Consider the following 27812-nt stretch of genomic DNA (forward strand, 5'->3'; position numbering starts at 1 on the left):
GGGCACTTAAAAGGGCTCTGAAAGGGGCTCTACTAACCTTGTGGTATGCCTAGGAAGTTAAAGGATGCTACTAGGCAAATATCCTCGGTAAGAATTTTTTAAATACGTTTTGTGGAAGCTGTGCTACCTGTAGTTAAAATTTGAATTTCCGCGTTTTCGTGCCGTTCTCTCTCCTCTCGTCACTTTTGCACAATGAAATGTCGGCGCTACTCCACCGGCCTCGCCCATTTGGTTCTTCCGCCGGCTGCCAACGCGCGCGGGAGTTCCCCGGAGGGCGGAGCTGCCCGCCGCGACCATGGTAGCCGCGTGACGTCAGAATGAGTTAGCACGGCGAACCAAGGATAACCCTCCGCTGTCCACGCAACGAGCGCTGCATGACGCGTTGCGTGCGGATTCGGGCGAAAGCCTGGCACGACTGGTCGCCCCGAGGCGTAGAAGCGCGAATTTTCAAAAATATATTGTAAATGATCGGATCGCTTTTGAGGTTTTGTACGCGGCATGAACGCTTGGTGGTCTATACTCTACGTAATGCAAGCGTATTATAGCCAACCTCAAACATCCTTTTCATGGACCCTTTAAGCGGCGCCTTAAGGGGATGACGCAATAGCTTTCATGGCTCCCTTCAGTGGCCTGGGCGCCTCTTTGCGTATTATTTCGCAGATACGGTCATTCTCTATACTTTACAATCATAGATCGCGGGGTGAGCTCATGCCACTCCTGGCGCAGTAGTGCAGCGGTTAAGCGATGCGCCACTGCCCCGACAGGTGGCTGTTTCAAACACAGCCACCGGTGCCGCTTGTGAGAGACACGTTGCTCTTCGCGAGTAACCTCTCGCGAACAGTCATTGCTTTAACTACCAACTTGTCATGGTGGTCAGTTTGCTCACAATCCAGTGGGCAAGTAGTCCTCACGCCACATGGTGACGTGGCATAGGTGGCCGACCTAGGCTGCTTCTGCGTAGATTTTCGCCCGCAACGTCGGCGTTGTCCGACGGCGTCTGAAGAACGGGAGTCTTAACGTTATCGCGTTTATAAGGCAGGAAAAAACAACGCACGGAAGGCGGGGACAGAAGAAGGGAAAACGTATGCTCGATGACCATCACAGTTATCAGAAAGGTACGCCTTATCAAAAAACCCCTATCAGAAAGGTTATCAGAAAAACCCCTGTGAATTCTGAATACTTTTATTTTCAACCTTGAGTATTCGCTTTTATTCACGGAATGTCCAAGGCGATCAAACTCAGGTTTGGTGCTGAGCTTCTTTCCCTGTACTTTAAATAAAAAAAAAGTTGAAGGAATGGCAGCCCCAAGTCTCAACAGCAACCCCTGCACTCCTGGCGAAGAAACGCGAGAGAAAACCCAGACCCTCTTAATGAGCAGCGACTCAGCACGGTGCCGCCATGAACAACACAAAGCTGCCAAACACCCTGCTCTCTGAAGTGACCGCTACCATATAGCTGCTTGAGCCCCTGCCGGCAGCGTGCGATGCAGTTTCCTCAGCCAGGCGTGCGTATGGCGGCAGTGTGAGCGGAAGGGAGGCCGAAGAGCCTCTGATGAACACCCTGCGGCAGCAGGACCGTCTATCGGTGCGGTCGAACAGAAAGGTCGTCCGAAGAAGGTGTTCGTACCCTAGGTGGACTTTAGATAGTTCTTGTTTAGTAATTTTCCTTCAGTCGTCATCAACGCCTGTTCTGGAATCCGCTGCGCCCCGGACGGGAAAGTAAACGAATGGCCGCGGTAGGACCCAACTTTGCGACTCATCCTCAATCCGTGCATCTTGCCCTCCCTTACCCTCATCTCATCCCCTGTGCCCCTTCTCTCACCCTCATTCTAAAAAATTTTTCTGCCCTAACCTCCCTCACCCTCACTTCATCGGCTGAATTCTTTATGAGGTGAGGGTGAGGACGCCCTCATGAAGGTCAGCCCTCGTAAGGGTGCCTATGTCTGGTCACGAACGAAACACGGGAAACAAAACGGGTTATAGTTGACACCAGAAAGGCCGAATAGCACCATGGTTATTTCCGTAACATTGGAGCCTGACAGCTTCGTTCTCACGGGAACGTAGTCTAGCGTGTTCCTCTTTGGCGATTTCATGGCATTGTATTTCGAGATTGTTTCATTGGCGATGCTTCTGAACTGCTTCACGAGCACGTACAGTCTTTGTCAAAAGTCTGTAGCCCGACGGTCGGGGAAGGGTGCTTCTAAGTAATGTTCTAGAGCTTTGTAGCATCTGGTCGAAACACTTGGAGGGGGGAGGGCCAGCATTCACGCTTCCTTTAAAAACTTTAGAACGCTGTGGATGCGTAACAATCCACAGGGGTGTGCCAGAAGCAAATCCCCTTTGGGTTTTAAACTTTTGAGAAAGGCTGTAAATTGAAGTCCCATCTGGATCTTGCAGAGGGAAATTGGGTTGATGATGATTGTTGACGGATGCTTGACGTGTTGCAGATCCGAATTGCTCAATCACATTGCTAGAGCACACTTCTGAAGAGGTTAACTTCTAATAAAAATTAATAACACAAATGAAGATACAAGCAAGGAGAAAACATATTTACACTTGACTGACTCGTAGTTCTAGGCGACGAAACCAGCCCTCGGCCCTGCCGAAACAGCAGGTTTTAAACCGTATGTCCCCGCCCTCGGTGGGGAGAATAACCAATCAGGTAACTGCACAAACATCCACCCAATAAATTATTGGGGAAAGGAAAATATCACCAATCAACAATTCAGAAAGGACAACACAAGCAATGCACCGCGAACTTCACTCTGTACTCTTGTGCTTTCCCGTTGTCGATGCATGCGCTCACGGGCACGTTCACGACGAAGTTATCAAAGTTCTTTATCCTAGTAGAGTGTAAGGTGGGCCACCGAATGTTCTTCAATCTGAAGTCAAGAAGAAGAAATAGGCAGGGCATGAGATGCGAAGACAAGATAGTGAATGGTCCCTTAGGAAAATAGAGTGGATTTGAAAGAGGAGGCAAATATAGCAGGAGGTGGCAGAGTATTAGATGGGTGACTAAGGAAGTTTACGTCAAAAAAGTTTGCGGCGGTAATGTTGCCACAGCTGGCACAGGACAGGGTTAATTAGAGGTCATTGAAAGTGGCTTTTGTCCTGCGGTGAACGCAGTAAGGGTGATGAAAAATAAGAAGTTGGTGATGATGCTCAAAGGGCAATCTACTCTGTCACTGGCGAAACTTATCGAGGCGGCTGTAGTCTTGTAGTCCTAAGGCTATCAAGAAGAGACCCATCTGCGACTTTACTGCTCAGTTTTTCAGACACATCTTCATCGTCGCCTGCGTTGGCTTGCAATGAGCACCATGTTGGCGGCCGCGTGACCATGGGTGTGAATTTCAACAACTCCGACGTCGTCTGCGTAAACCGGCCCGAGGTTTCACTGACTGGTTCCGGTGGAAAACTGAACGTACCACGCATGCCAAGAGTGTGGGAGCACGAACACAAGGAGAAGGGAACGGCGGGAGAGGCGCTACCCACAGCCAGGTCTAGCGACCGCCCCGTTGTGTGCTTCCACGTGCATTGACTAATTATGAGATAATTGGTTCAAAAGTGCGCCTTGGTAAAGCTTACCGCGCACGCAATTCTTTTGAATATGGTTAGGACTTTAAGGACATCTACACAGTCCCTAATTTTGATTTTTTATTTTCTTACAATATGAGGCAAGCAGTCGAAAGCAGCGCTTGAGCGCTACACTAAGAACACAAGAACCGTTCACTTTGGTCAATGTGTGGCTCACAGACTTCGGAAAACTCCGAAGAATCATAGCGCAAGCCAATCACGGAAGGAAGTAGGAGACATGCAGTGCAAGAACGCACGCGAGGCACAATACTGAATGATTGTTATCACAGTCGGGTTGGAACTCAACACCAGAACTATATTTTGCAAAAACTAAACTGTTCAAATCGTCATCCTTTCTGAAGACTTTGGGCGACTGGAATAACCTTTCATCGCCGGCAGTAATCATTTCAGATAATTAAATGTTTGCAGCAGCTTTGTAATGTATTTTGAGTGCTGAGTTTGTACAGATCACATCAGTACGAAAGGGAACAAAGTTGCAGCATTCATTTCATAATTACTCCATAATTACGTGTGGGAAGAACTTTTTCTCGTCTTCTAATTTTTCTCTTGGCGTAAAAAGAGAAGTTGAACTGGTTGGTGCATCCTTGAATAGAAAGCAGCGCTGCGACATGAAACGAAGAAAACAAGAGAAGCGTACAATACACAAAATTCATTTTCAACTTTAGTAGAAAATTAACTAAAAATTAGTCTTTTGTACAAACTATTTGTTCATATTTATACTTGGGGGGCCTGTAATTTGCGTATTGTGTCATCCTTTTTTGTTCTACCTCCCTTGTCCTGCTCTAATGCTAGAATTGGCACCGTGGGTAACAAAAATAAAGAAATAAATTTCCGAAATTCTAGTTTATGAAAATTTCGGCAGTTCTTCAGTATGCATACAAATAAGCTCAGAAACCCCCAAGACTGTTTAGAAATAAAAGCAACTGGTTTTCTTCGCAAGAAATGCAGGACGATCGGAAGGAAGGGAGCTTTCTTTGTGCATTGTCTGTAACGCCCATGCTGTTCATTAAAGAAAGCGAACAGTGACCGAAACTAAGCAGCATTACTTTCTAATCAGTTATCTTCAAGCAATAAAATAGTGGCACTGTTAATTGCCTACTGATCAACACCCCAATTATAAAACAGACAGAAACATTCCCCTAGGCTCCTTGCTTTCGGTGATCGTTCGCTTCATTTTCTCATTTTCATTCCCTGTCTTGCTTCACGTTTTTTGGTATTAATGCATTGTGAAGTAGATAGGTTTAGACGAATCATACTGGCAAAACGCTTCGGGATGACAGTGCGCAGCAACTATTAAGAAAGTTTTGCGTATCTGTGATTACTCAGCGCCGTTATCTCACAGTGACTTATAGAAGCGCTATCTGATGAGCAGCGCACGCTGTTGGGTAGGATATTTTAGCATCCGAGACTAAAATACGGCGGTGGACTGTCACCTCGTCTGAGACTGAAGTCTGCTGCGGTGGCGCAACTCCTAGTCTAAGCAGAAATTCTGCCTCCACCAAGAGAGTACCCACAGAGTGAGAACCGAATCAAGTTTTTCCTGAAGTGCTGTTTGCTATGTTTGTTTCCGAGGATACTCACGCACAGGTTTCCTTTACAAGATTGTTTATTGCGATATGCTAAGGCGTTTCAGAGAGGAAGCCAAAGGAACACGGTACGAGGTTAGTCAAATGAGCAGCAGAGTGCATTACCACGACAAAACAAGGTCACCGACCGGTTTCACCGCGCAGTCTCTTTTTGGGGACAAACGGCCCCACAAGCTTTCCTCATTCACAAAGCACGCCCTGAAATTTGGTGCTGTAAGACTTTAATGCGTGCTAGCATGCATTCACAGATATTAGATGAGAATTTAGTGTCAATGAGATGTAAATAGAATATTCCGAAATGACTGCATCAAGCAACAATTCTCGAAAATTAATGCATTCAAAGAGCGGCATAAAATGCTGCAAAACGGACCCTGTTTTAATAGTAACTATCAGAATATGGCTTAACTAGTGTTTGAGTTGTGCGTTTTGAGAAGATTCTGAGTATTATTCAGCAGCGCCTAGTGTGCAATTTGTCCTTTCACCCTTATTTTACTCTATAATCTTAAAAATTTTTTTATTGCCTCAGTTGATTTCTTTACTCACCATGTAACTGAAACAGTCACGCCAAAGATATCACACGCATGCACGGGTGCCGAGTGATGAGAGCATATCCTGATGTGTGGACGCCAGGGCCCAGTGTTTGCAATAGGCATCAACGGGGCACATGACGTTCTATTGCCCCTTGGCGCGCAATTTCGATAATATATGATCATTAATATATATAATCATTTCGATAATATATGCGAAGTCCACTCATACAAATATACTGATTACGTGGTGATTCATTCGCTAAATTTCCAAACAGAAATACACCTGGAGTATGCAGGAGTGATGAAACAATCTTGTGACGCTGAATGCTCTTTCACGAAGATACCCAAGGTTCGAGAATGCCCACGGCCTTGAAAGAGAAATTGGATATATGTTTGGCCCGTCCTACATGAAACTGATAAAAGGCGAAAAACATTGTTTTTAGGTTTTTATCCTGAGCAGGTATTCGAAACCATTAACTCATAACACTTGACAATCTACACGTCGGCAAGCGAAGCAGCGTAGCGGGCTCCGGCGACATCGCTTGAGCCATGATGAAGGAGGGTACAGCAGAAATCGCCGGCTAGTCCTGTGTGCTCAAGTCATTGCACAGTGCGTCCCGCTTGTACTTTCCACGCTCCTAGTCAATGAAAGTGAACACAGACGGCACTGGAGAGCCCCGAAAACGCATGTAAAAGAAAAAAAATCAGAAGAGCGGTTTCCAAAAAGAGAGACTCTTGATATATTTTTCTTTTTTTTTTTCGGCAGACGCTTCACGTTTGGTCCAGGATCACTCACAGCCATTAGCTGCCTCCGAGTGCGACGGAAGAAAGCGACGAGCAGGCGCCATCCCCGAGCTCTCGCGCTCCGCCCTGGAAGTGGCAGCGTATCACAACTGTCCGGTTCAGTTTGTCTCTGCTACATTATGCATTCGAGGTGACGCCGTCGCGAAAGGAAATAACGGCGCCAAAAAATGCGCTAAGACGGGCGGCGGAGCATCAGGAAGAGCGGCGCGTTGAACAAGTGCGGCACACGCGTGAGGAATGAAGGAAGTGTGCACGTTTGACTGAATCCCTTCAATACCTCGCTCTCAGGCACGCCGGGTAAGGGAGACGTCACGTTGATGGGGAGCGCCTCAGATTTCCACGAGACACTCCACCGGGCCAGAGGCCTTCTCGAGAGGCCCGCGCGCAGCATCTGGGGGCGCGAAGATGAGGCCGCTCTGGGTAAGCGACGACCGCCCTTGTTCTGCTTGTAGCATATACAGCACTGCTTTGACTAGCCTTGATTTCCGATAGCCGGGCTGTGCCAACGAGCTGTTCATGTTTTCGCTGGAGTAATGCCGATACGCGGCTGCCGTTTGTCTGACCTCGCCTCTGTGCTTGCTGAAAACGCAGTTGCGGTGGCGCCTGAAGGGACTGAACATGAAATATGCTGAGTAATGCACTTACGGGTGCACTAACGCGACCTGAAAGAACCCTTTCGCTCATGTGCGCGAGAAAGTTTTCTTCCTTGTATGTATTCGCTCTCTAGCGTTTCTTTATGGTTTTAATATTTCATTCACAGGTTGGAAACCAATCCGCAGACGGTGAAGGAAACGTTTAGAGCTCCGAACTAGTTCTTGTTTTGCGGGATAAAAAACATGTAGTAGTTATCTCGGGCCATTTACATTTGCACTCTGTTGTCGGCCACGTAAAAGGAGTCTCGCTCAGCGATGGAGCTCTCTTTCGTGCTCAAATAAATAAATAAATAAAGCACTTGTGCTTTCATAGAAATTTTTGTAACGCGATTGGGTAAGAAAATACTAAGCACCTACTGTGCGAACCGCTGAATCCTACAGAACGAAGGGCAGTTGGGGATGGCTGATAATAAAAACTGTGCATTATTATTAAAATAGTTGACAGTTATGAAATTAGTTACATTTTGTGTCAGAATGGGTAGCGTCAATAGTGACATCTCCAGTGACTACTGGTGAACTAATGACGGCTCCAGAAAGCTGAACAAGAGCCAGGAGTCATTTCGGTTATTCATGTTTTTTCGCTATTGGATCCAGGGGTGAACTGTTGGTACACTGAGCGCAGAAATCCTAACCGGGAGCTACGCCTTGCAACGGTTTTCGAGCGTTCTGGCACTCCCATGCAGGAAGATAAGCCTCTATTACCAGCTATTTTAACTTACCTACGCACTAACTAGCGGCTCTGTGCAGAGCTCCTAACAAGGCTAACTAGCAGGCTAGCGAGTCTGCGCACAGTCATCAGGTATTTACGAGAGATATCATACACGACTTTTTTTTAAGTGTAAGAATTTCTCCGCGAACTAATGGTACTTCTCCACGCCCAGGTACCGAATATTTATACATCACCGCAAAACTAAAGTGCTCAAAGGGCAGGGAGCACATAGACAGAGTGTTCGTTTGTTTTCACCCTTTGTCGTCTGTCAGTTGCAGTTTTGCTCTAAAAAATGAAAACACTCTTAATCAAGAAAACCCTACAAAAACCTTAATTTCTTATTCTGTTTCACTGAACATAAAGGGTGATGAGCCCGAAGTTATCAGAAGTGCTCGGATTGTGCAGAATATTAAACCGAAAAATGCATTCCCGTCGTGATGCAGCCATTAGGCGGCGGATCTTGCGCACCCAAAATAGTGCCCATGTCCCACATTCAGTGAACCATAGCGGCAAGGGCAACGACAGAGGCCGCGTTTGTCACGACAGCACTGACGGACACCCTCGCCCATTCTAGCAATGGCTGCTTGCAATGCCAGCAATGTCGTCACCACCGCTATTAAAAACAAAAATGAGGCGGGAAAGTAAGGTTCTTCACTGGCTGCACCTTTTAAGATATTTCTCATATGCCGAAATTACTAAATGACATCTGCACACCACATCTTTGGCTACAGGGCTTTCAATGCCCTTAGAAAACTCTGGCTCACACTCCTCCCACTAAACCATAGTGCAAGATTATATTTCCTGCACCGATTACCGAAAGTGCACTTCTGGCCACGAGCTTCACTATCAATGAGATATTTTTTCGTATTAGGACTCATGTTCCCGTCTAGTTCAAGTGCATTTAGTCTTTCGCCGAAACGTTACCTCATTGCTCGCTGTTATGCCGTAGCGATGTGCGCCATTTGCATCGTGCTTGGCGCAATTTCTTTTAAAGAACAATAGAAATTTCATGCTAGAACGCTTCATTTACACCCTGCATTTTCAGAAGTTTTGACGATGCACTCCTCTTGAATGCTTAACTCTAAGCGGAAGACTGAGGCATGTGCATGTGCTGCACAGTACACGCAACCTGCACGTGCCTCATTTTTCTGCTTCATTACGACCGCCAGAAACTGCAGTTATTCTCCTTGCACTAAAATACTTTGTGATCCAACGCGTTGCAGCGGAAGCGCTGAATGGGCGTAGACCGCATCTAGAGCGCGAACTCTGTGCCTATTGGATAGGGACTAACAGATGTGCTCCTTTCATGTAAAGAGCGCATCGTGCCGCCGTCGCAAAGCTATAAACAACTTTGTTTTTGAACTCATATTTGTTACGACACGAATTGAACACCGACAGGCTATTTGAGGGAGCCACAACAGTCATTAGGGCAGCGGCGTGAATAACTGAAAGTTTGTTAATTGCAGTCGCTAGTACTTTATTTGCGAGGCGATGGTATGAAGACTTTGTTGAAAATAATTTATCGCTGCTTTATCAGAACTGGCATGCAGCTTCAGAATGCCTGCCTGTACTATTATTTTAAAGATAAGAATCCAAGGTTTATGAGCAACACCCCTCCTCCCCTCTCACTTCCCGTACAAAAATAGTCACACGGTATGTCACTGTTCAGTTTTGAGCCCGGCTGTTACGTGTCTCAACATATCGCATATTTGGAAGCTGTCTCACAATGTGGTTTGGAAATAACCCGGTGCTTATTGGGAGAATGGAATAAACTAGTATTGTGGATCGTCTGACACAAGTCAAAGTGTTCTTTATTCCATGAAATCATCGTCTTGAGACTCGTGAGACTCGGATAATCAGTGTTTGAAACGTTGGATGTACGTGAAAGATTTTATTCAGTGGGAGAGCTCGAAATCAGTGCCAAATGCAACGATTTTTGGAAAGCCACATGCAGTGTTTGGGAAAATTTTTCTCGGACTAAACGAAATTTTCAGATCAAAGTACGCAAGCTGTAGAAGCTCGCTCCGAAAAACGAGGGTTTAGTGATTCCCCCTTGCGACTCATGGCTGCCATACGCACGAGCTTATCAGCGTCCGGCATATCTCCGGAGTTTCAATTTTTTTTTCCGAGAGTTTCTAACAAGCCAATTGTTTTAAATTTTGCGCAAGGTTTTCTTTCTTTTTTTCTGACACTCACTAGCTTTTGATCCGACCTGTTTGTGCCCCACTGGTGGTTAAACACTTGGTTATGCATTCTGAACTTACTTTGTGTGGTTAACATAGAGTGAAAATATTCCTGCATGCCATCGGACACTGTAAGCATTGTTTGTCGAATTTTACGCTCTTCCAAGGGCTTAAACCCTTAGCTTAACTTACGTGGATCATCTTTTATATTTAGAGTGCTACTTAGGTCACTGAGTGAGTCTATAATTAAATATTTGCTCAGTGCATTCACGGTCGAAACATAAATGATAGCACTGAGAACTGGGACTACAGCTCTTTATTTTGAGCGTCTTCAAATTTCTAAAGACAATAGCTCGCCTCTCATGCAGCACCTTTTTTCTAACGAACTTCACTCGCATTTTAATATTGCTGAATGCTCTGAGACATTGATAGAACGACAGAGTAAGGTAATAAGCAATTTTTCATAAAGAGAACGCTTACAACCATACAAGCATTTTCCGACAAGTAGTGCAGCGTAAGATGTGTAACCACACTTCATGCATATAAACGGAGGAGAAAGAAATGCAGGCCTGTGGAACACTTAAAATTGTGGGTAAAGCAACCGTGACACTTGCTTGGAGTAGGCTAGCGGTTTGCTTTTCACTGCGCGGAGTGCGGTGAAAAATTTGCCGATGCTGGGTTCGAAGTCATTTGATGGAGCGTAAGAGAGCCGCGAGATCAAAGTCGGCGGCACGAGCTCAGTGGTAAGATGGCTTCACAGGTCGGCTGCCCACTACACTGTGTAAAGAAATCCTCATGTTCGCTCTGCGCCTGAGTGACAGGGGCTGTGTTGAACGAGAGTCGAGCCGGACGTACGGTTGCCGACAAAAGTGCATCGGGGGCCAACATCGCATAGGCACTGCTGAACCCGATAGCCGCGCATCGGGAGACGTATGTTGGGCATGTTTGTTCATGCACATAACGAGGACGCGTTCTCATTGCCATGAATGTGAAGTGTTGCTTGAACAGCTGCCGAGACGGGCCTGTCGAATGCAGACTAGGGATGATTGACGCAGCTTACTGCGTTGGCGGTGCGATCAGCCATAAGATGAAGAATCGTTTTGCGTCTCCCACATGAGATGTGCTCCATGACTCGACTGGCGAAGTAGTAGCTTGGTCCAAGATAAAAGCGTGCGCTAGGAGCCCGTGTTATGGAAGCAAACTAACGCATCTGCAGGAAAAAAAATGACGCAGTGCGCGAGAAACGTCGTCTGCAGAAACAAATTCCCAATGTAAGGCGGCGCAGCCATGCACTTTCGCCGACGCTCGCATGGGCAATAAACATTTGCCGCCCAATAAATTGTTTATTTGGCTAGTTGGTGAATTTTACTGATATCAAATTCAACAGCGTGAACTTAAGGCACACTGTAGAAACTCCTTCCTTCTAGTATGTTTTGCGGTTGTTGGCTTTCATGTTTACATTCCACATTACGCGTTCTTAGTTGGTCTTATTTTAGAAATTCAGCCCGTGCCACACTCTTTGTCTGTATGTCCTGGTTTACTGAAAGAGTGTTTTTGGCCTTTATTCTCCCATGCGTGCAACAAGCGCCCACAAGGTCATCACACCCGCTGAACTAAATATAGATAGCTGAGTTTTGAGTGATAGCACTGGTTTTACTGAATTCAGAAGACACTTTAGAACACTGGGAACTTTTACTCATCGTTCGTATAATTTTGAGAAGAATATTGAGTGTACTCTACACAACTGTGTCTTTCTTTATCCAGATAAAACTACTGAAATCGCCAACCTGATCACTAGGCTAGAAAATAATAGTTTACATGGTTTTGATGACATTGGCTGTGGCTCCACTCAAAGCTTCTTCTGGTCTAATTTGCGAAGTGCTATTGCACTTAAGAACTACTCAGTTATTTCAAAATAAGATAAAAATTGCCAAAGTTCATTCTAGACAAAGTCAACTGTAGAGTAACATAGGGCCAATATAATGCTGCTGCTGCTTCAAAAATATTTGAAAATGTCATCAGCCTTAAATTATCTGAGAATTTAATGAAGCATGTGCTTTTCTCTGGAAATCATTCTTGCTTCCAGAAGCGTAACTCAACTGAGTCTGTTTTGCTACACATGATAGATAAGCTAGCGCATAATGCAAAAAATGGAGTTATTTACTATGGGTGTTTTCATGGAGTTTAACAAAGCCTCTGATTCAATTAAACAAAAATATGTTTTTCGAAATTCTCTTATTATGGAATACTAAGATGAGTTACAGTTCAGTTTTTATGGGGTTATTTGTCGAACCAGTCGCAGTTTGTCGTTAGAAGGTACAGCGCCATCAGATTCAGAATTTATAAAAATAGACTTCCTTAAGCTTCTATGTGAGGCCCTATAAAAGTTTTTATTTATATTAATGACACAGTTCCAATATTGGGATGTATAAACATTCAGTTTCATGCTGATCCATCGAGCGACTGCTTTTTTGCAGATAGCTTGCCTTCTCAAATGTAAATATCAAACAAATGGTTTAAAAATGATTGCACAAGGCTTCGCGCCCACAACCTCAAATTAAACATTATTAGAACAGAATATATAATTGCACCAGCAAATAATAAACCAACCAGTGCAGCTAACACAATATCCTTCGAATATTCTTGACTACTGTTTTTCAGTACATAAATATTTAGGTGTTTTACTCCTGGAAAACTTTCATTGTTCTTTCCATGTACACTTTATAACAAATAAAACCGCCCAATGTATCAATATTCCGAGTAAATTTTCCCCTCTTCAGGCAATGCATATCATATATCAACAATGTTTTGCAACGGTCAAGTCACGTGTTGAATATCGTTTGCTAGTATGAGGAGCAATGTCGAAGACAAACAAAGAAACCATTTATCTCTTACAAAAGGAAGGCGTTCGCTGTATTTATAGACTACCTGTGTATGATTCCCTCTCAGCGTGTTCTATACAAAAGCAAACGTTAAACATTAAAGTCCTGTATGACCACTGTTTCTCAGAACTCATACATAATAAATGCATAGCAGATAACCCAATATCTGTAGCATATTTAAAAATTCCGAACCAAATTACACCTCGACGGATATAAACTTCATAAAACGTCGAAAAATACGTGGGTGCGGAAAGCAGCTAATTGATGACAAATAGAAAATATTTTAAACTATCACCATGATTAATTGATATAAAAACGGTTGTGCTTAGTACAAAGCCGTGAAGACATTGGAAGACGAAAATCACTCTATGCTTGGTGTGGAGATTTGAGGAATGTAATTAAATGCGAGTACGACCAAAAGCATCACATTTCACTAATAAGAAGCAGCCTCTATATTCTACATACACGCTTGGTGACACATAAGTTAAAAAATATTATCAGGTTAAGTTGCTGGGACTCGCCCTTACATCTAACCTTCATTGGGAACATTACATCGAACTTATTTATTCTAAAGCTGAAGGTTAATTTAATTTTTGTGCGGTGAAAACTGCGTAACGCATTTACTCACGTTAAACTCGGTGCGTATAATACACATATCTGATTTACCTTGGTGTATACAGATATAGTCTCGAGCCCCTATAAAAATTCATAACGAAAAAATTAGAGCCCATCCAGAAATTTGCAGTATGATTTGTATACTGTTATTTTTCACGACATACTCGAGCTACCAATCTACTCATTCCAGCAAATTTTTAAACACTGTAACAACATAGAGTCATTTCAAGATTAAAGTTTTTGTACCTTCTGTTTGGCAGCCACTTTAAAATATTAATTCCCAACACTTGCACCCTCATATCAGTCACCTACCTAGAGCTAATTATAGTAAAATAGCTCGTCAACCAGTCAGCCGTGTAAATATCCGCAACTGCTTTTTGTTTCAAACTGCCATTTCTTACTAGAATAAATTGCTACAAGATGCTGTAGAGTGTACGTCCGTATATGAATTTATTAGTTATAATGAGAACAATGACTTTTATGCTTAATAGCCTCCCTTTTTTGTGTTTGTGTTTTAGATGAGAAAATATTCGTTTTTGTCAGTGCGTGTATGTTTTCTGTTTTGACCACAAAACTGCTATGTAAGCCCTCCTGCACGGTGCCGAAAAGGCCAGCAGTGTGTTTAAATATATAAAAATAAAATTGTCCTCATTGTTCATTTTCAGGAAATAAAGCGAAATTGTACTGATTGATATATGCGCGACTTTTCTTCATTTCGCATCGTTATATTGCATGTCCTGTGCTGAAAATTGTGTGTAGTTTTTAATCAAATGGTGACATTTACTCCCCGCTGCTACGTGTCATTGTCTGTTCGCTTTGTAACCTCTTGGGTTTGATGGCGGGCTAGTTGGTGCATGAAGTTAAGTGAAGGGAACAACTCAAAAGACATGGACGTGACACAACAACACAGGCCTGTTTCACGTCCCTGTCTTAGGCTCTGTTTCCTTCACTTAACTTGTAACCTCTTTTTGATGCTGCATTACTTCTGACTTGTTGTGTTGCACGTGTTAACTGTCGCACCATACACCCAATGAGAGGACTGAGAGGTCACATTCTGCCCCGCTTCGACGGTAAAATAGCGTATTTCCTAAGAATTTCGGTAAAGGACTCAAGTAAAAAAAGTGCAGCTCGCCGCAGTCCTTTGTTAGCAGGAAGCGCGAGGGGTACAAAACAATGAGGTTGTGTGAGTTTCTTCACTCGAGTAAAAAGGTTTAAGTCGTAACGTGTAATTCTTAATGTTAACGACTTCGTCTTGTTTAGCAGAGGGGAGAGATAAGGTTACACGCTTTCATGTGATGAAAGCATTCTCTTTTTTTTTCCATGAAAAGGCGAATGCCTGCAAATGATCGACCAATTTGTAACGCTTTGAGAAGTACGTACAACGCTGATTAACTTCGTCCAAACATTCGAGAACCGCAGCTAGTAAAAGCTAATTGTATACAGGGAAAGACATAACACAAAACAAAGCCACACAAACATTGCACATGGAGTCTTGATACGTCTTAGCCATGCACGCAATGTCTAAGTATGTAAGTCGTGGAGAAAATTCGAAATGTAGAAAGGAGGAAAAAGAAATTTGATAACTGTTTGGTATCAAGTTGAGAAGGACTTGTTATACGTAACTCCACTTGGGAGTTTCGCGGTTTGTTGAAAAACCCCCAACGCTGAGACCATTACCTGGCGTATCATTTACTGCAATGAATAAAAATTCGGTTGCTTGTCCTGAATTCTACTAACGCGAGCTCACTCTCTTCAGTTTGCACAAATATTGGCTTAATTTTGTTTTTGAAAAAAAAAATGCGTTTGGAGCTGTGAGGTTTAAAATATAGGTGAGAAGCCTTAGTACCCACCCTACACCAACTGATAGTTGCGCGTCGACTTGCAGGGTGTCGTAGTGACCTGGAGTTTGCTGGCACTCTGTCCAGGCAGTGAGTCCCGCTCTACGGCGGCGCACCTATGGAACCGCATCCGGCAGATGGCCTTCTCGGGGAGACAACACCACGGCGGGCTGAGGCCCGCGACGAGCATGTTCGTGCTACAACCTAACTTCGGCGGGCCTTTCTTGTACGCGCCCCAGGATGGTCTTCCCAGGATGCCCTTCCAGAAGCTGTACGTGTACAACCGACCAATGGGCTTCCGCCACTGGCGCCGCGAGAACCGGCCCTCTATGCAAGGCCGAAAGCTCAGCAAGGTGAAGGTGGTGAAAAAGTTTGTGAGGCAACCGCCCATCGAGAACAATGACGTGGTACTGCTACTGGCGCCGCAAGCCATCCGAGCACCGTCGCCGCCGCCACTGCCATCGCCGCGGCGGCCACTTTCACGGCCCGCTGTGCAGGGCTGGACGCTAGCGCCGGGCTTCCCACCAAGCAACAGGCTTCAGCCACCTCGCAAGACACACGTTCCGAAGAGCAAAACCCGGCTGCGGCCCGTGGTGTACTTGACAGGGGCGCACACCTCGGATCCTGGCGCTCACATGGCGGCCGGAACCTCCATGAAAGACGTCACGATCATCCACAACAGCCGGAAGTACACCATCAGCGCGAGCAGCAAGGCGCGCCTCAAGGGTCACCCGGGTCTCGTCGTCCACGTGCGAGGCATGGGAGTCCACCAAAGGCAGTTGCCATGAGCGGCCTGATATAGTCGTGCGGTGCACGTGAAGACAAGAACATTAATTTGTCCCCCACTTTTTTTCTCATTCACATATGCACATATCTGTGTGATTTGCGAACGAACGTTTTTCTCTTCGTTTAGATCGCCACGACTCGCTAACATGCGATTAAATCTAGGCGCACTTTTCTCAGTGTTCGGCACAAACACAAGAAATAATGCAGTGAAAAAACAGTCGCACATTTTTCACGATCTCTTAATGCATTCGCGCATGGTTCAGATATTAAAAAAGAGCTCGTATTTTTTCTTTCCACCAACTTCAACGGTTTTCAGAAGTTTTAGAAAAAGTATGCGCCCAGTGGCATGTACTGCTCATAACCTTCGAATTACGTCGATAATTTCATCGCTTGAAGAACATGTGAAATGCTGAATGCAGCAAAAGCGCAATGATCGCGCTAGGCAACACCTCAATATGGCAGCAGAATAATGAAAAAATGCTTGGCTTTGAAACAACTGTCTGTAAGTTGAAGCGCATGCTGGTTATCTACACTGAGAATTGATGCTGTGAACTTCAACTTACCTTCAGCGCTGAGTCATGATATAAATAATAGGCTAAAGTACCTTTTATTGTATAGTTTCGTCATATATGTGACGTCCCAACACAGCGCGATGGCTATGATTGCCATCGAGAAAAAGTGGGAAAGCTTAAGTTATTAAATATGATTAACTTTTTAGCTATTCAGGCAAAACAAAGGCGGGCCCATTACATGTCAAAATAAATGTGCCGCAGAGACTACAGCTCTTAATTTGTGCTGCGTGGCATGAGATTAGACAGAATCAATACACTGAATACCAGCTCATGCCACACACATGGAACGACTGAATACCGATGTCAGGATGACAGCGTGAAGGCATTCGTATCAGAAGCGTCCAGGCATTTTAGTTGGAAGTACGAAAGTCCTAAAAAAAAAACGAAATTCTTTTGCCTAGAGCGTTAAAGAAAACGTACTGTAAATCATCGCCGTGACCCTAATACAGTCAGATAACACTTTAAATTATCACGTGTCAAAAACAAAAAGCTGCGTGAAGACACAGGTGTCTATCGCAATGCCACGAGTGTGACGATGATTAAGTGATTTGGTGAGGAAGATAGGAGGTTGGTTAGATAACTGGTGTTGACTCTCCGAACTTCTTGCTTCACCCCCACCCAACCTTACCAAGAAAATTCAAGGCTCGAACGGGTCGAGCGAGCAAGAGAGAAATCTTTTTTACTGCTTTCATTTCATCCGATTACTTCTAGGAGAATGATACCTCTCTGTGATAAGACAAGTGTGGTGTCTATTCAGTGTTTCAGTCACGCATTTTTTCAGTGCTCGGCAGGTTACCGGTCACCTGAGCCTCTTTTATCTGTGAATCCTCCTTGAAATAATTTTTGCCGCATGGAACTGAACGCACATGATTCTTTTGACCCGTTAGACTTTCGAAATGCCATGCAAGAATGAAATAATAAAAATATGCAGAACATGCACCGAGTCTATCAATAAAACGCAGCGGCACTGGGTTCTGTGCCAAATATACGTTGTCCCTGTATAGCGGTCAACGTTTGCTGCTTGAAAAGATTTCATTTTGTGACGCTATCATTTGTATCTTGCATGTCGCTCTTTGCCGGCGTCACTGCCCCCCGAAGACTATGAATGAGGTAAGAGCTTGCGTGTGTGTACTCTTAAAGCCGGAATGTCCAGATTGTTGATGTAATACTCCTGCAGTGTCATGTAGTCTATGGCATTGCTCCCATTTATCAACTCTGCAACTTTATGCTGGTGAGTGATCCCTTACTTTGTTCAGTGTGGGACGGAGCGCATGCGCTACACAGCCGTCTGGAAATCAGGTGGAAATACTTGACAACATGGATGCAATGGAAACGAAACAAAGGTAACTGAAAAAATGGCTGCCATGTTTTCAGAGGATGGACGAGAAGATCCGAGTCTCTCACGTGAACGAGGACGGCAGCCCCTTGACAGTCGGAATATCTAGACTTCCGATATTTCTTTCTGAAGCGCCTTCCTGACAAACATTTTTTTCCGTGGGGTAGCAACAGGGAAGGGACAAAACGAGTCTGATTTCCACTTGAATCATTATTTTTCAAGAATGCAACATTGGATCTGAAACAATGGATGCGTACGTATTGTGATTAATTGTGGCAATGTTCATAGCATAGGCAACATAAGCTGGCGGCTGTACTAACGTCGATGGCTGGCCGGGTGTCTGAAAGCTTAGCTTGCCAGAAACTCCATTGTGGCCTGAGTAATGAATACAAACTAAGTATTGCCCCTTTTTTTTTCTGTGCCAGGAAGGCTTGAAACTGCGCAAGTGCAGCGCCGAGAGGGAGTGCGGATCAGCTAATTTTCTTGTACGGCGCACTTAATATACTACTGTGCAGTATTTCCACTCCGTAGGCAGGAAACTTGTGCAAATATTCTCCACTGACCTTCAGCAGTGTTCCACATGATCCAGATGTACGATGTGCAGTGTTTTCTGTGACTACTATTTCATATGCAACTTCGTTTCGGTTAGGTGGAAAATATTACCAAATTCCTTCCATTTATCATTGGCAGCAAAATGTATATTTATTAATGTCGAACACTTTGCTTAAGTGCCCCAAAGGGGTTGGATCACTTTCTGGCTTTGCAGTGCTACGAGCACAAGCTGCACAGAATTGCTTGAGTACTTAAGAGAACTTCTTGCTGGGCTAGTTGGTAATTCATTGTAAAGTAAAGGCGCCAAAAACCACACACACACACAAGGCAAGAGAACGGAACAGAGCGCCACTCACAACTAGTTTATTTTGTAGAACCCAAATACATATATACACATAGCCAGCGCCTGCGCAAGGAACAAAATTACGCATCAATGTGATAACGAACGCTAAAAAACTTTTTTTCCGCTGATAGAGAGATACAAAAGTTTCGCTAACACACGCACTGCCTTTCTTACTGATATAGAACGCTTCAATCAGTTCTCTGGCTTTGATATTGCTGCTTCTGGCAAGGATCCGCACGGATGAGAAGCATGGCTGACAAGAGCGTGAAAGGCAGGATCTGATATGTTTCGGCAAATTTGGGCGCTCTTTATTTTGTTCTACGTTTCGTTAATGTTCCCTTATTCGCTCATTAACGCAACGCCCTGATTGTCCTATATAGGAACAACCGCACGAGAGGGGAATTTCATAAACAACGCCTTCGGCACATTTCATGAAAGGCCGCCCATGCTTAATACCACAGCCTCTTTCTTGTTCTTTTTTTTTATTTTGTCGATTGTCAAGTACTACCTGCGCTGGAAGCCCTAGTGACTCCACCGAGTGAGTCAGTGACCAAATGCATGCTTCGAATGGCTTGAGTAAGGAAGTACTAAGGCGATGTAGCTGCTCAAGCTGAAATAAAAGATTTATTGCCGGTGCTGACAGCTGCACGCATAGCATGTACACTCATAAAAATAAGGAATCCAAGTTTACAATGCACATATTCTAGTAGAAACGTCACCGCAAGGATTTACTTACAGATGAAGGAAACGAACATGCGGTCAGTCATCATATAGAGTCAAGAAAAAAAAAACCTAGAGCGCTGCTTACATGCCACATATAGAAGGTGTTTTGGAGATGTTCATGAATTCAAAAAGAAATACGAGACATCATTTAGCCTGTTTCTCGTGAAGCTGTTGTCTTGTGGGCTTCTCAGACTCCTACAAATCAGAAGTGAAGAAGCGAAGAAGCCAGGAATGCACTTCTGACGCCAGTTACATCGCCACACGTCTGATCGAACAACATACATCAGCCACAGCACGAGGTTGTCGTCCGTGGTTATGGCGATCGGCTGAGCTTGCTTCCATCCTAGGCGGGTTGTTTCTTCCATATCGACGGCATAATAAAACATTCAGAATGATTGGTTTCGTGACAAGGCGAATCAACTAGGAAAAAAGCACAGTATTCACTTGGCGGGTTGTAAGAGAGTAGCTTTCTTTCGAAAGCGTTGAGAAGAACTTCCTCATTACATTACATGTAATGCTGCTTATAACATGTGTTTATCTGAAGACGTATTCCTATCAGTCATCACGAGCAGTTCTTCGCGAATGAACAAGCCCTCCGTCGCGGCCCAATCAAAACTCATGATCCAAATCGCCCATTAAAACGCGCTGCTTGGTTTTACGGAGAATTGAAGAGTTGCTCTGGATCGCCGATTGGAATACGTCGTTAATCTTCTCTGGCATTTAAAGAACGAAGAAATTAAGGAATTTAAGTAATTCGGTTTCGTAAAGTCGCAATGAATAAACGGGCCAACAGCCGCAGCGATGGTTCGTCGACAAGCACGGGCACATTGCTTTGTTATAATCATGCCTCTGAAGCAGGTGCAGGGACAGCCGTCGTCGTTTTACGGCGTAGCGCGATAATTTCTTGCAGTCCAACGTGATCACGACTAAGTTCAAGAGAGTGTGCTTAGTAGCAGAGCGCTAGCAGTACAGCGAATTGTTCCGGATTATAAGCGCTGACCAATAGGGCAGTGGTGCAGCGTGTTGATCCTGGTGTAAGAGGAACATGGGGCTACGCAGGCGTACGATTCACCCGCTTCGCAGTCTGTGCGTGTTCACTTACATTCCCTTGATCGCCAAGCTTCCTGAGCTTGTGGCTCCGTCCTTGGTGAAACTTAGAGGAAAGTCATAACTTATTCAAGCTTAAGGCCCCTCGGCGAGGCTTGCTCCGAAGCTGAAGCCTTGCACTCATGGATAAGCTAACGTGAAACAACCTAGCAATGACCGGACGCCACCGGTGACGCCATGCAACTACAAAAACGTGAATCGATAACGAGATACAGAGCAGCTTACGAATGAAAAGAAGCGCAGCTGTATAAGCATAATCGCCATGAGGCGAGCTGGATCAGGAGGCATTTCGGTCCCTCTTATCTCCTCTCAGCTGCTCATGCAGGCTATGTCGGCAAATGCTACTTCGCCGACGGCCCCTTCATTAACAGTTCTCGTTGACGGTGTGCTCCCCGCGACTACTGGCATCGAGACACGTACGGCCTTTTTCACGCGGTGTCACAGACTTTGAAAAAGGTTCTGTTCACGCCGAACCCGGAGTTGGTGGCACCGCTTATGTTCAACACTTTGTTCTCGACAACGATAATCTGCGGCTACAAAATCATCGCAGCGGCACTTCAGTTACGAATCGCGGAACCAGCGACACAGCGGTAACCTTCATGCACTCTTTGCTGTTCATAACGGTTGGTTCATTTTACCATTCGCACAAGAATTGTGCATTGCCAGTTCCACCCCAAACACTGTATGTTGCCATGGCGCTCAGGCTATCTCGAACCCGGGCTCCGTTTGGTGGCGTGTTGAGTCTTCGGGCTGAGGAAAGGCTAAATCTTCGAAGTTTGGGAAAACGAAAACAAGTGGGTTTAATGGCACTTTTAAGAAACTTATCCACACACTGAAGAAAGAGAGTCAAAAATTTAAGAGTTGATAGCGTCGAGCGACTGGATGAGCCTTTTCGACAGAGCCCAGAGCGTCCTTTCGCACTCAGCACCATCGTTAAATTCCTTATGGTTCCGCCCCTCCATCAGGCGGAGGCCATTCCAACATAAGACACACTTCACCAAGATGGGCACCAATCAAATTTGCACAGCACTGTAGCACGAGGAGTCACTCGTTGTAGAGTCAACCCGTGAGAACGGGATAGGAGAAATTGCAAGTCGCTGCGAATTCTTGTAGTGCAGCAACAGTGGTGCAAGCGGCTCCGTGTTACCGAAAGCATATGTGGTCCTAGCGACGCCGTGGGCCTCAACTGCGGCAAGCTGTCTACGGTGTGGCCGGTTCCTGGCGGAACGGGTAATCGCTTGATGGCTCAGTCCCTTTATTTCCCCGAACGGGCGCCCTTGGTTCCGTCCGTCGTCGGTCACTGCCCTCGGGCGTCCTTCGCCGGCAAGCTCATCCCCAACCAGCGAAGCGTGAGAAAATACCGCAGGCACTTCCTAAGCGCGGCATCCTTCTTTGGGGTCCTCGTCTGGTCAAACGCTGGCCGCAAGCTGAGTCATGACAATGTTATGTTCTTTGGCCGACATCTTAGTTCTCCTCTGCCAAACCATGCAAGTGTGAAGTGTCGTTTTTCTATTTTGTCATTCGTCATTATTGCTTTTGTGTAGTGGGAACATGAATTTAATCCACTGCCGCGTCACTCGATCAACGCTGTAAACTGCTTCGTGAGCAGGCTACAATACTGTCCAAGCTGACAGCTAGTGCTTGAATAGAACCAAACGCAGTTTAATCCTGCCGTTAAAGGGAGACTGAAGCACTTTTTTTGAAAATCAGGCTGGCAGCGGCGTCCTATAGTTTTTCATGCTCTATGCTCGAATATCGCATCCAAATAAGGCAAAAACAAGCGCGAATTTCCTTTTTTAGCAGAAATATGCGGCCTGTGCCGCGGGGCACACCGCGCGGCGCGCCGCCGCCCGTGATTGGTCAAGAGAGGTCGTGACGACACTTTGAGGACTGGAGAAGCTGCCGATGCGGATCCGGCGCTGCGTTGAGTGCAGATCGCAGCTTTCAGTGGCGTTGTAAAAGCGAATATGGCGACTATTTTTTTACTGACCTCCAAACAAAAGGATACTACAGTTTGTTCATTCCACGTGTCACCTGAAAGCAAAAAAGACACGAGCAAAAAATTCTACGCCTAGCACAAGCATTCGCCAGCGTGAAAGACACGCATGCAGACCATGCGTAAAAGGTGCCAGCACAACCTCGGCTGGTATTCTCGGAAAGGAAGGGGTGCGAACAATACTCAAGTCAATTAGCACCACCACACGTCTCCTGGCTCGCCCGAAAGAGCGTCATCCTAAAGAAAAGGCCCAAAGCGCTGTGTACAAAAAATCCTATTCTCACTACCCGGCGTAGGTTGGGGCAAGAAAGTATTTCAAAGAAACGATGAAGCAGCACAAGCTGATGCCAAAATTAGCGAAGCGCAGTGGCCAAGCTCTGCGAGGCATGTGACCACAGGATATTGACGGAATCATTGTGCGCTGGAAACCAAGCCAAATACGCGCACAAGGCTGCTGCTTCACTCGTGGCGCGTTCAGCAGATGCCAGAAAATATTAATCGCTGCCTCGGAAACGTTCGCACTTCCGAGATTTGCAGTTTAGGTTCAGTGAAGTAGTGGCCAACTATATGTGTGTTTAAAAGCCAAGCTAGCTGCAACTCGCCCGCTGCCACAACTTGATGAAGAAATCGAGTAAGGTTGCGAGACATGGTGTTTTTTTGGCAAAAACTTGGTGGGCATTCATTTCTCTGTTAAATTTGCATCCGAAATCAGGACGTCGACGCTTTCATTTTAATCGCTTAGCTACGATTAAACGAGATGCCGCATGTGAAGAGCTTCGATGCTTGCTTGCTTTGCTTTAATGTGTTTTGCTTTGCTTGCTTGCTTGCTTGCTTGCTTGCTTGCTTGCATGGACACGTCGAACCGAGTATAAAATCACTAACCGAGCCTTGCTGAGCACGCCTCAGGTGGTCTGGCCGCACCTAAGCTGAGGAGAGCGACACATGTTTGAGCCTCTATAAGGTTTCTGCAGGGGCTAAATTAGCATGTTTCTACTTTTAGAAGAGGCGCTTCTTCGGAATGGTGACACGCCTCTCATGCGCGAGGAAATCAAAGGAACTGCGTCATGGTTCAGCCGCGACAGAAATCTCGAGAGGTCACATTAGGGACAAGCTCTGCATGTAGCCGCTCTTACGAAAGTGCTTCGAGCAGAGTAGGCTTGCTTTGGTCGGCTTGAATTCTTCGTGAAAGCAGCGAGTGCTTTCGCTGCGAGCGTGTGATCTTGCGGAAAACAGTGCAAGACGACACAGTCGCGGGCGTAGTTGTTCGTGGACACGAACGCAGAGTAGTACGCCGTGTTGAACCTGATTATCAAGGTCGGCTGACACGCTTTGTACGTCACAACGCACGCAGTACGAGGAACAACGCATGTAGCACGAGAAACAACGCGCGCTGAAAGCTCTCTCGGGTGCGCCGAAGTATCCCCGGCTCCTCAACGTGACGTCACGTTGGCCGACATAGACGACGTTTCCCTCTCCGCTGTTCTCCTCTCCTGCGGACGCGCGGGGCGCGGGAGATTTAAACATCGCGTTTTTAATTGGTGATTGCGCCACTGTTTTAGCCAAAACCGAAAAAATAATTTCACAGACGTGATCAGCAATGACACTACTTCAAAACCCTAAAAAATTTGCTGATTCGAAAACCGCCTCAGTATCTCTTTAACTGGCATAAAATTTTGTCTTCAGTCATTTAATAGAACATGGGCAACACGTGACATAATGAGGAAAGCATTACATAATCATGAAGATCAGCAACGTCACGATCGTACAGCAGTAGAAAGTGTCAGTAAGAGAAGTGATGATTTGGAAAATATGGACAGCTAAGTAATCCCGTCTTCAACGGCCTAAGAGACTAGAGCATTAGTGAGCCTGCTTTGAAACCGAAGGAACAATTTGGGAATCTGTGCAACACCAACCACTGTCGATCCACTGCAAATATGAAACAAGCACATCGAACCTGCCGAAATCGATTTGGAAAGAATCACCCAATAATTGTTCAGTTTGCTTCATTTAAGGAGCACTAATTTGTGTTCCCTGTAGCCCATAAGCTGAACGGCACGAATTTTAGCATTTCAGAATATTTTTCTAAATCTGTTCTTGAAAAGAGAAAGAAGCGTGAGTATGCATGCCAAGCAGTAACTCCACCAGGGGCAAAATCAGTGCTAAAGTCTGATACGTTGCAGTGAGGTAGTACGACTAGAAATATTGTTCAGCAATTATAGCCATGTGACTGGCGTCCGAGGTTTAGTTGATCAACTCTAAAAATTTCAAAGATAAAGAAGATAACTTTCACAGCTTCAGGTTTAAGGGGTTTAACGTTCCAAAGCGACTCAGGCTACGAGGGACACCGTAGTGGAGATATTCGGATAATTTCTACCTCCTAAGGTTCTTTAAAGTGCACTGACATTTCACAGTAGATGGGCCTCTAGCATTTCGTCTTCACCGAAATGCGACCGCCGTGGCTGCGATCGAACCCGCGCCTTTCAGGCCAGCAGCCGAGCACCATAACCCCTGAGCCACCACGGCTTTCACTTTCTCATTGCAACGGTCGAAGCGCCTGCCTTATGTCCAGAAACACTGCCAGTGTTCACTATGGCGGACAATGCAATACCTCCTGCTAGATATCAGTGCTTTCGTGGAGATCGTTGTCGTATGACACGCGTTCGTTTTGGTTTTCCTGATACTGAGGCCGAATAAGTTTTTTTTGTAGAATGCAGTTGTCCAGTCGGATGAGAATAGACGCTCTTTTGTTTTCGTTCTCCCGATTGTAAATTTAAGCCGCTTCTAAAGATTTCTGAAACTCTTGAATTCATATCCAGTGACCCCAATTTCGTACCTGTAGACGGTGATTCCAAACTGCCTAATATTAGCCTGATGTTCAATGATCCGAGAAGGAGAGGGCGAGGAAACTTATACTCAACGATTTTTTTTACATACTGGAACAATTTACACTCTTACGTGCATGAAGCAATGCAAAATGTAGGTATGGGCCATTTTCTTCATTTGTTATTGTGCAATGCACGAAATATTGTATAAATTGGGAAGTTTTACAAGGCATTAGGGACCATAAAATTCTATTTGCCGATAGATAATGAATCATTGCAAAAAAAAAAAAATAGCCCAAGGGAGGGGGTGGAACTGGTTTATGAGAGTTTAACGTCCCAAAGAGACTAAGGCTTTGAGGGACGCCGTAGTAAAGGGTTCCGGAAATTTCGACCACCTGGGGTTCTTTAACGGGCACTCACATTGCAGAGTACACAGGCCTTTGGAGTTAAGCCTCCATCGAAATCGAACCCGCGTATTTCGGGACAGCAGCCGAGCACCTCCATTGAGCCACTGCGGCGGCTAGTGAGGGGCATCTATATGACAGAGAACTAGATAAAGCCGTTACCTCTGCATTATATGCCTTCTTGCCCACAGTTGATAAGGTGGCAAAAGAATCGCCAGCTACACATTCGTGGACTACAATAAAAAAAAAAAACAATTCGAACTGCATGCAGCACAATATATATCACATGTTCTGTCGCATAAACGTGATCGGGATAAACTATGGTTTAATCCTCAGTTGCGCTCCCTGGCCCGCAAACAGGAGCGAGTATAGCAGTAAGACTTCACCCCATTATGTTACTCAGGAAACCAAAACTAGCATTTAAGGCTGAAGCCGCCTTGCCTTTTCCAACATCGGGCAAAAGTCAACAGCAAATTCTAAAAAAAAAAATTACCGGTATGTTCAGTGAAATGGGAAAGATGACAGATCTATCGCGGCTTTGAAATGTCATGCGACCATTATTCAAGACGACGACTCAAAATCTGAGCGTTTTCGTTGATAACTTCAGTCCGCCTTCGATATTGTTAAAGGGTCAGTCTACTCACCGAGATGAGTGTATAAATAATGGCATATTCTGGTAGTTGGCACCCTATAACATCAATAACGAGGGGTCTGCGCCCGGTTTAGGCAGGAATTTATATTTTATTTCGGCGTTAAAAGTCGCGTAAAAAAGCATGGTGGCGACCCCAAACGTTCATTTTGTTCAAGGAAGTGGTAGTCTTTTTTTGTAGAAGCATAAGTGAATATACTACGTACCATTTTTATGCCGCAATGTCAGAGAAACGCACGTTTTGTTCTAGTAAACTGTAGAAGGCGTACCGCTCGCTTTTTCTGTAAATCACATGAATATATATAGTTACACGTACGCAAAACGCAGGCACATTCCCACTTTTAGTTCCGCGTATGCTAGCAGAGAAGCAAAAATAAACTCAGCCTATAGTGGCGCCATCTGGTCGTCAGGACGGGAACCATTGCTGTAAACAAACCGACTCTCCACTTAAGCCTAGGAGCGGCAGAATCGTCACTGTAATTATTAAAATAAAGGAAATTTATCTCTTATATGTTTTCTTATAGGCGAGATGAGACGAAGCGAAAGACAGGCGCCCCATTTATGGCCAGTGAATGCACTGAAAAAGGCAGCAACAACGAGAATTCAGTCCGAAGCGAGAGGTCCGGCTTCGACGGGCGCCGCCATGTTTGTCGCCGCGCGGCGGACCTCCAGATGGTTGCCAGATGAGACTACCATCTCATACAGATGTGCTCCCACATTAATAAATCCTATTTTAAAATGTTCTACCGCACTCCTTGGCACCACAGCTGGCTAAACGGTAATTTGAGTTAAGAGCTATCGGTTGCCGCAAAGAAAATATGGTCGATAAAATTCAGTAGACTGACCCTTTAAGACACGAACTCTTGATACTGTCTGTGCAATTCAGTTTGGAAATATTCCCAGCGTCACCTTTTTCTGTAGCGGGTTTCCGGCAGCCAATCAATAGTCTTAAGTTGAATAAGACATGTCGCGACTCTGTATCTGCAACTATTCGAGACGTCCCTGAATAATGCTGCTAAGCTGCTGATTGGTGATTGCCACGGTTAGTTTCAGTGCATGAGAGTGGACTGTGCAGTGTCATGCGAAACTGTAGACCGGTATTCCTAACAAATACCCTTTGTAGAATAAT

At 45.2% G+C, this 27812-nt stretch overlaps 1 protein-coding gene across 1 annotated transcript; it reads left to right on the top strand.

Moving 5' to 3' along the window:
- Nucleotides 1-6663: 6663 nt before the first annotated feature.
- On the top strand, nucleotides 6664-17690 carry LOC149352504 (uncharacterized). The gene is made up of 2 exons (XM_089577178.1): nucleotides 6664-6933; nucleotides 15441-17690. Exons 1-2 carry the CDS (start codon nucleotides 6919-6921, stop codon nucleotides 16179-16181), a joined length of 756 nt encoding a protein of 251 aa, XP_089433304.1. The 5' UTR covers nucleotides 6664-6918; the 3' UTR covers nucleotides 16182-17690.
- The last annotated feature ends 10122 nt before the right edge of the window (nucleotides 17691-27812 follow it).

The sequence above is a fragment of the Amblyomma mixtum genome, chromosome 3 (genome assembly GCF_055824585.1).
Source record: "Amblyomma mixtum isolate Tamu chromosome 3, ASM5582458v1, whole genome shotgun sequence".
Classification (NCBI taxonomy): domain Eukaryota; kingdom Metazoa; phylum Arthropoda; class Arachnida; order Ixodida; family Ixodidae; genus Amblyomma; species Amblyomma mixtum.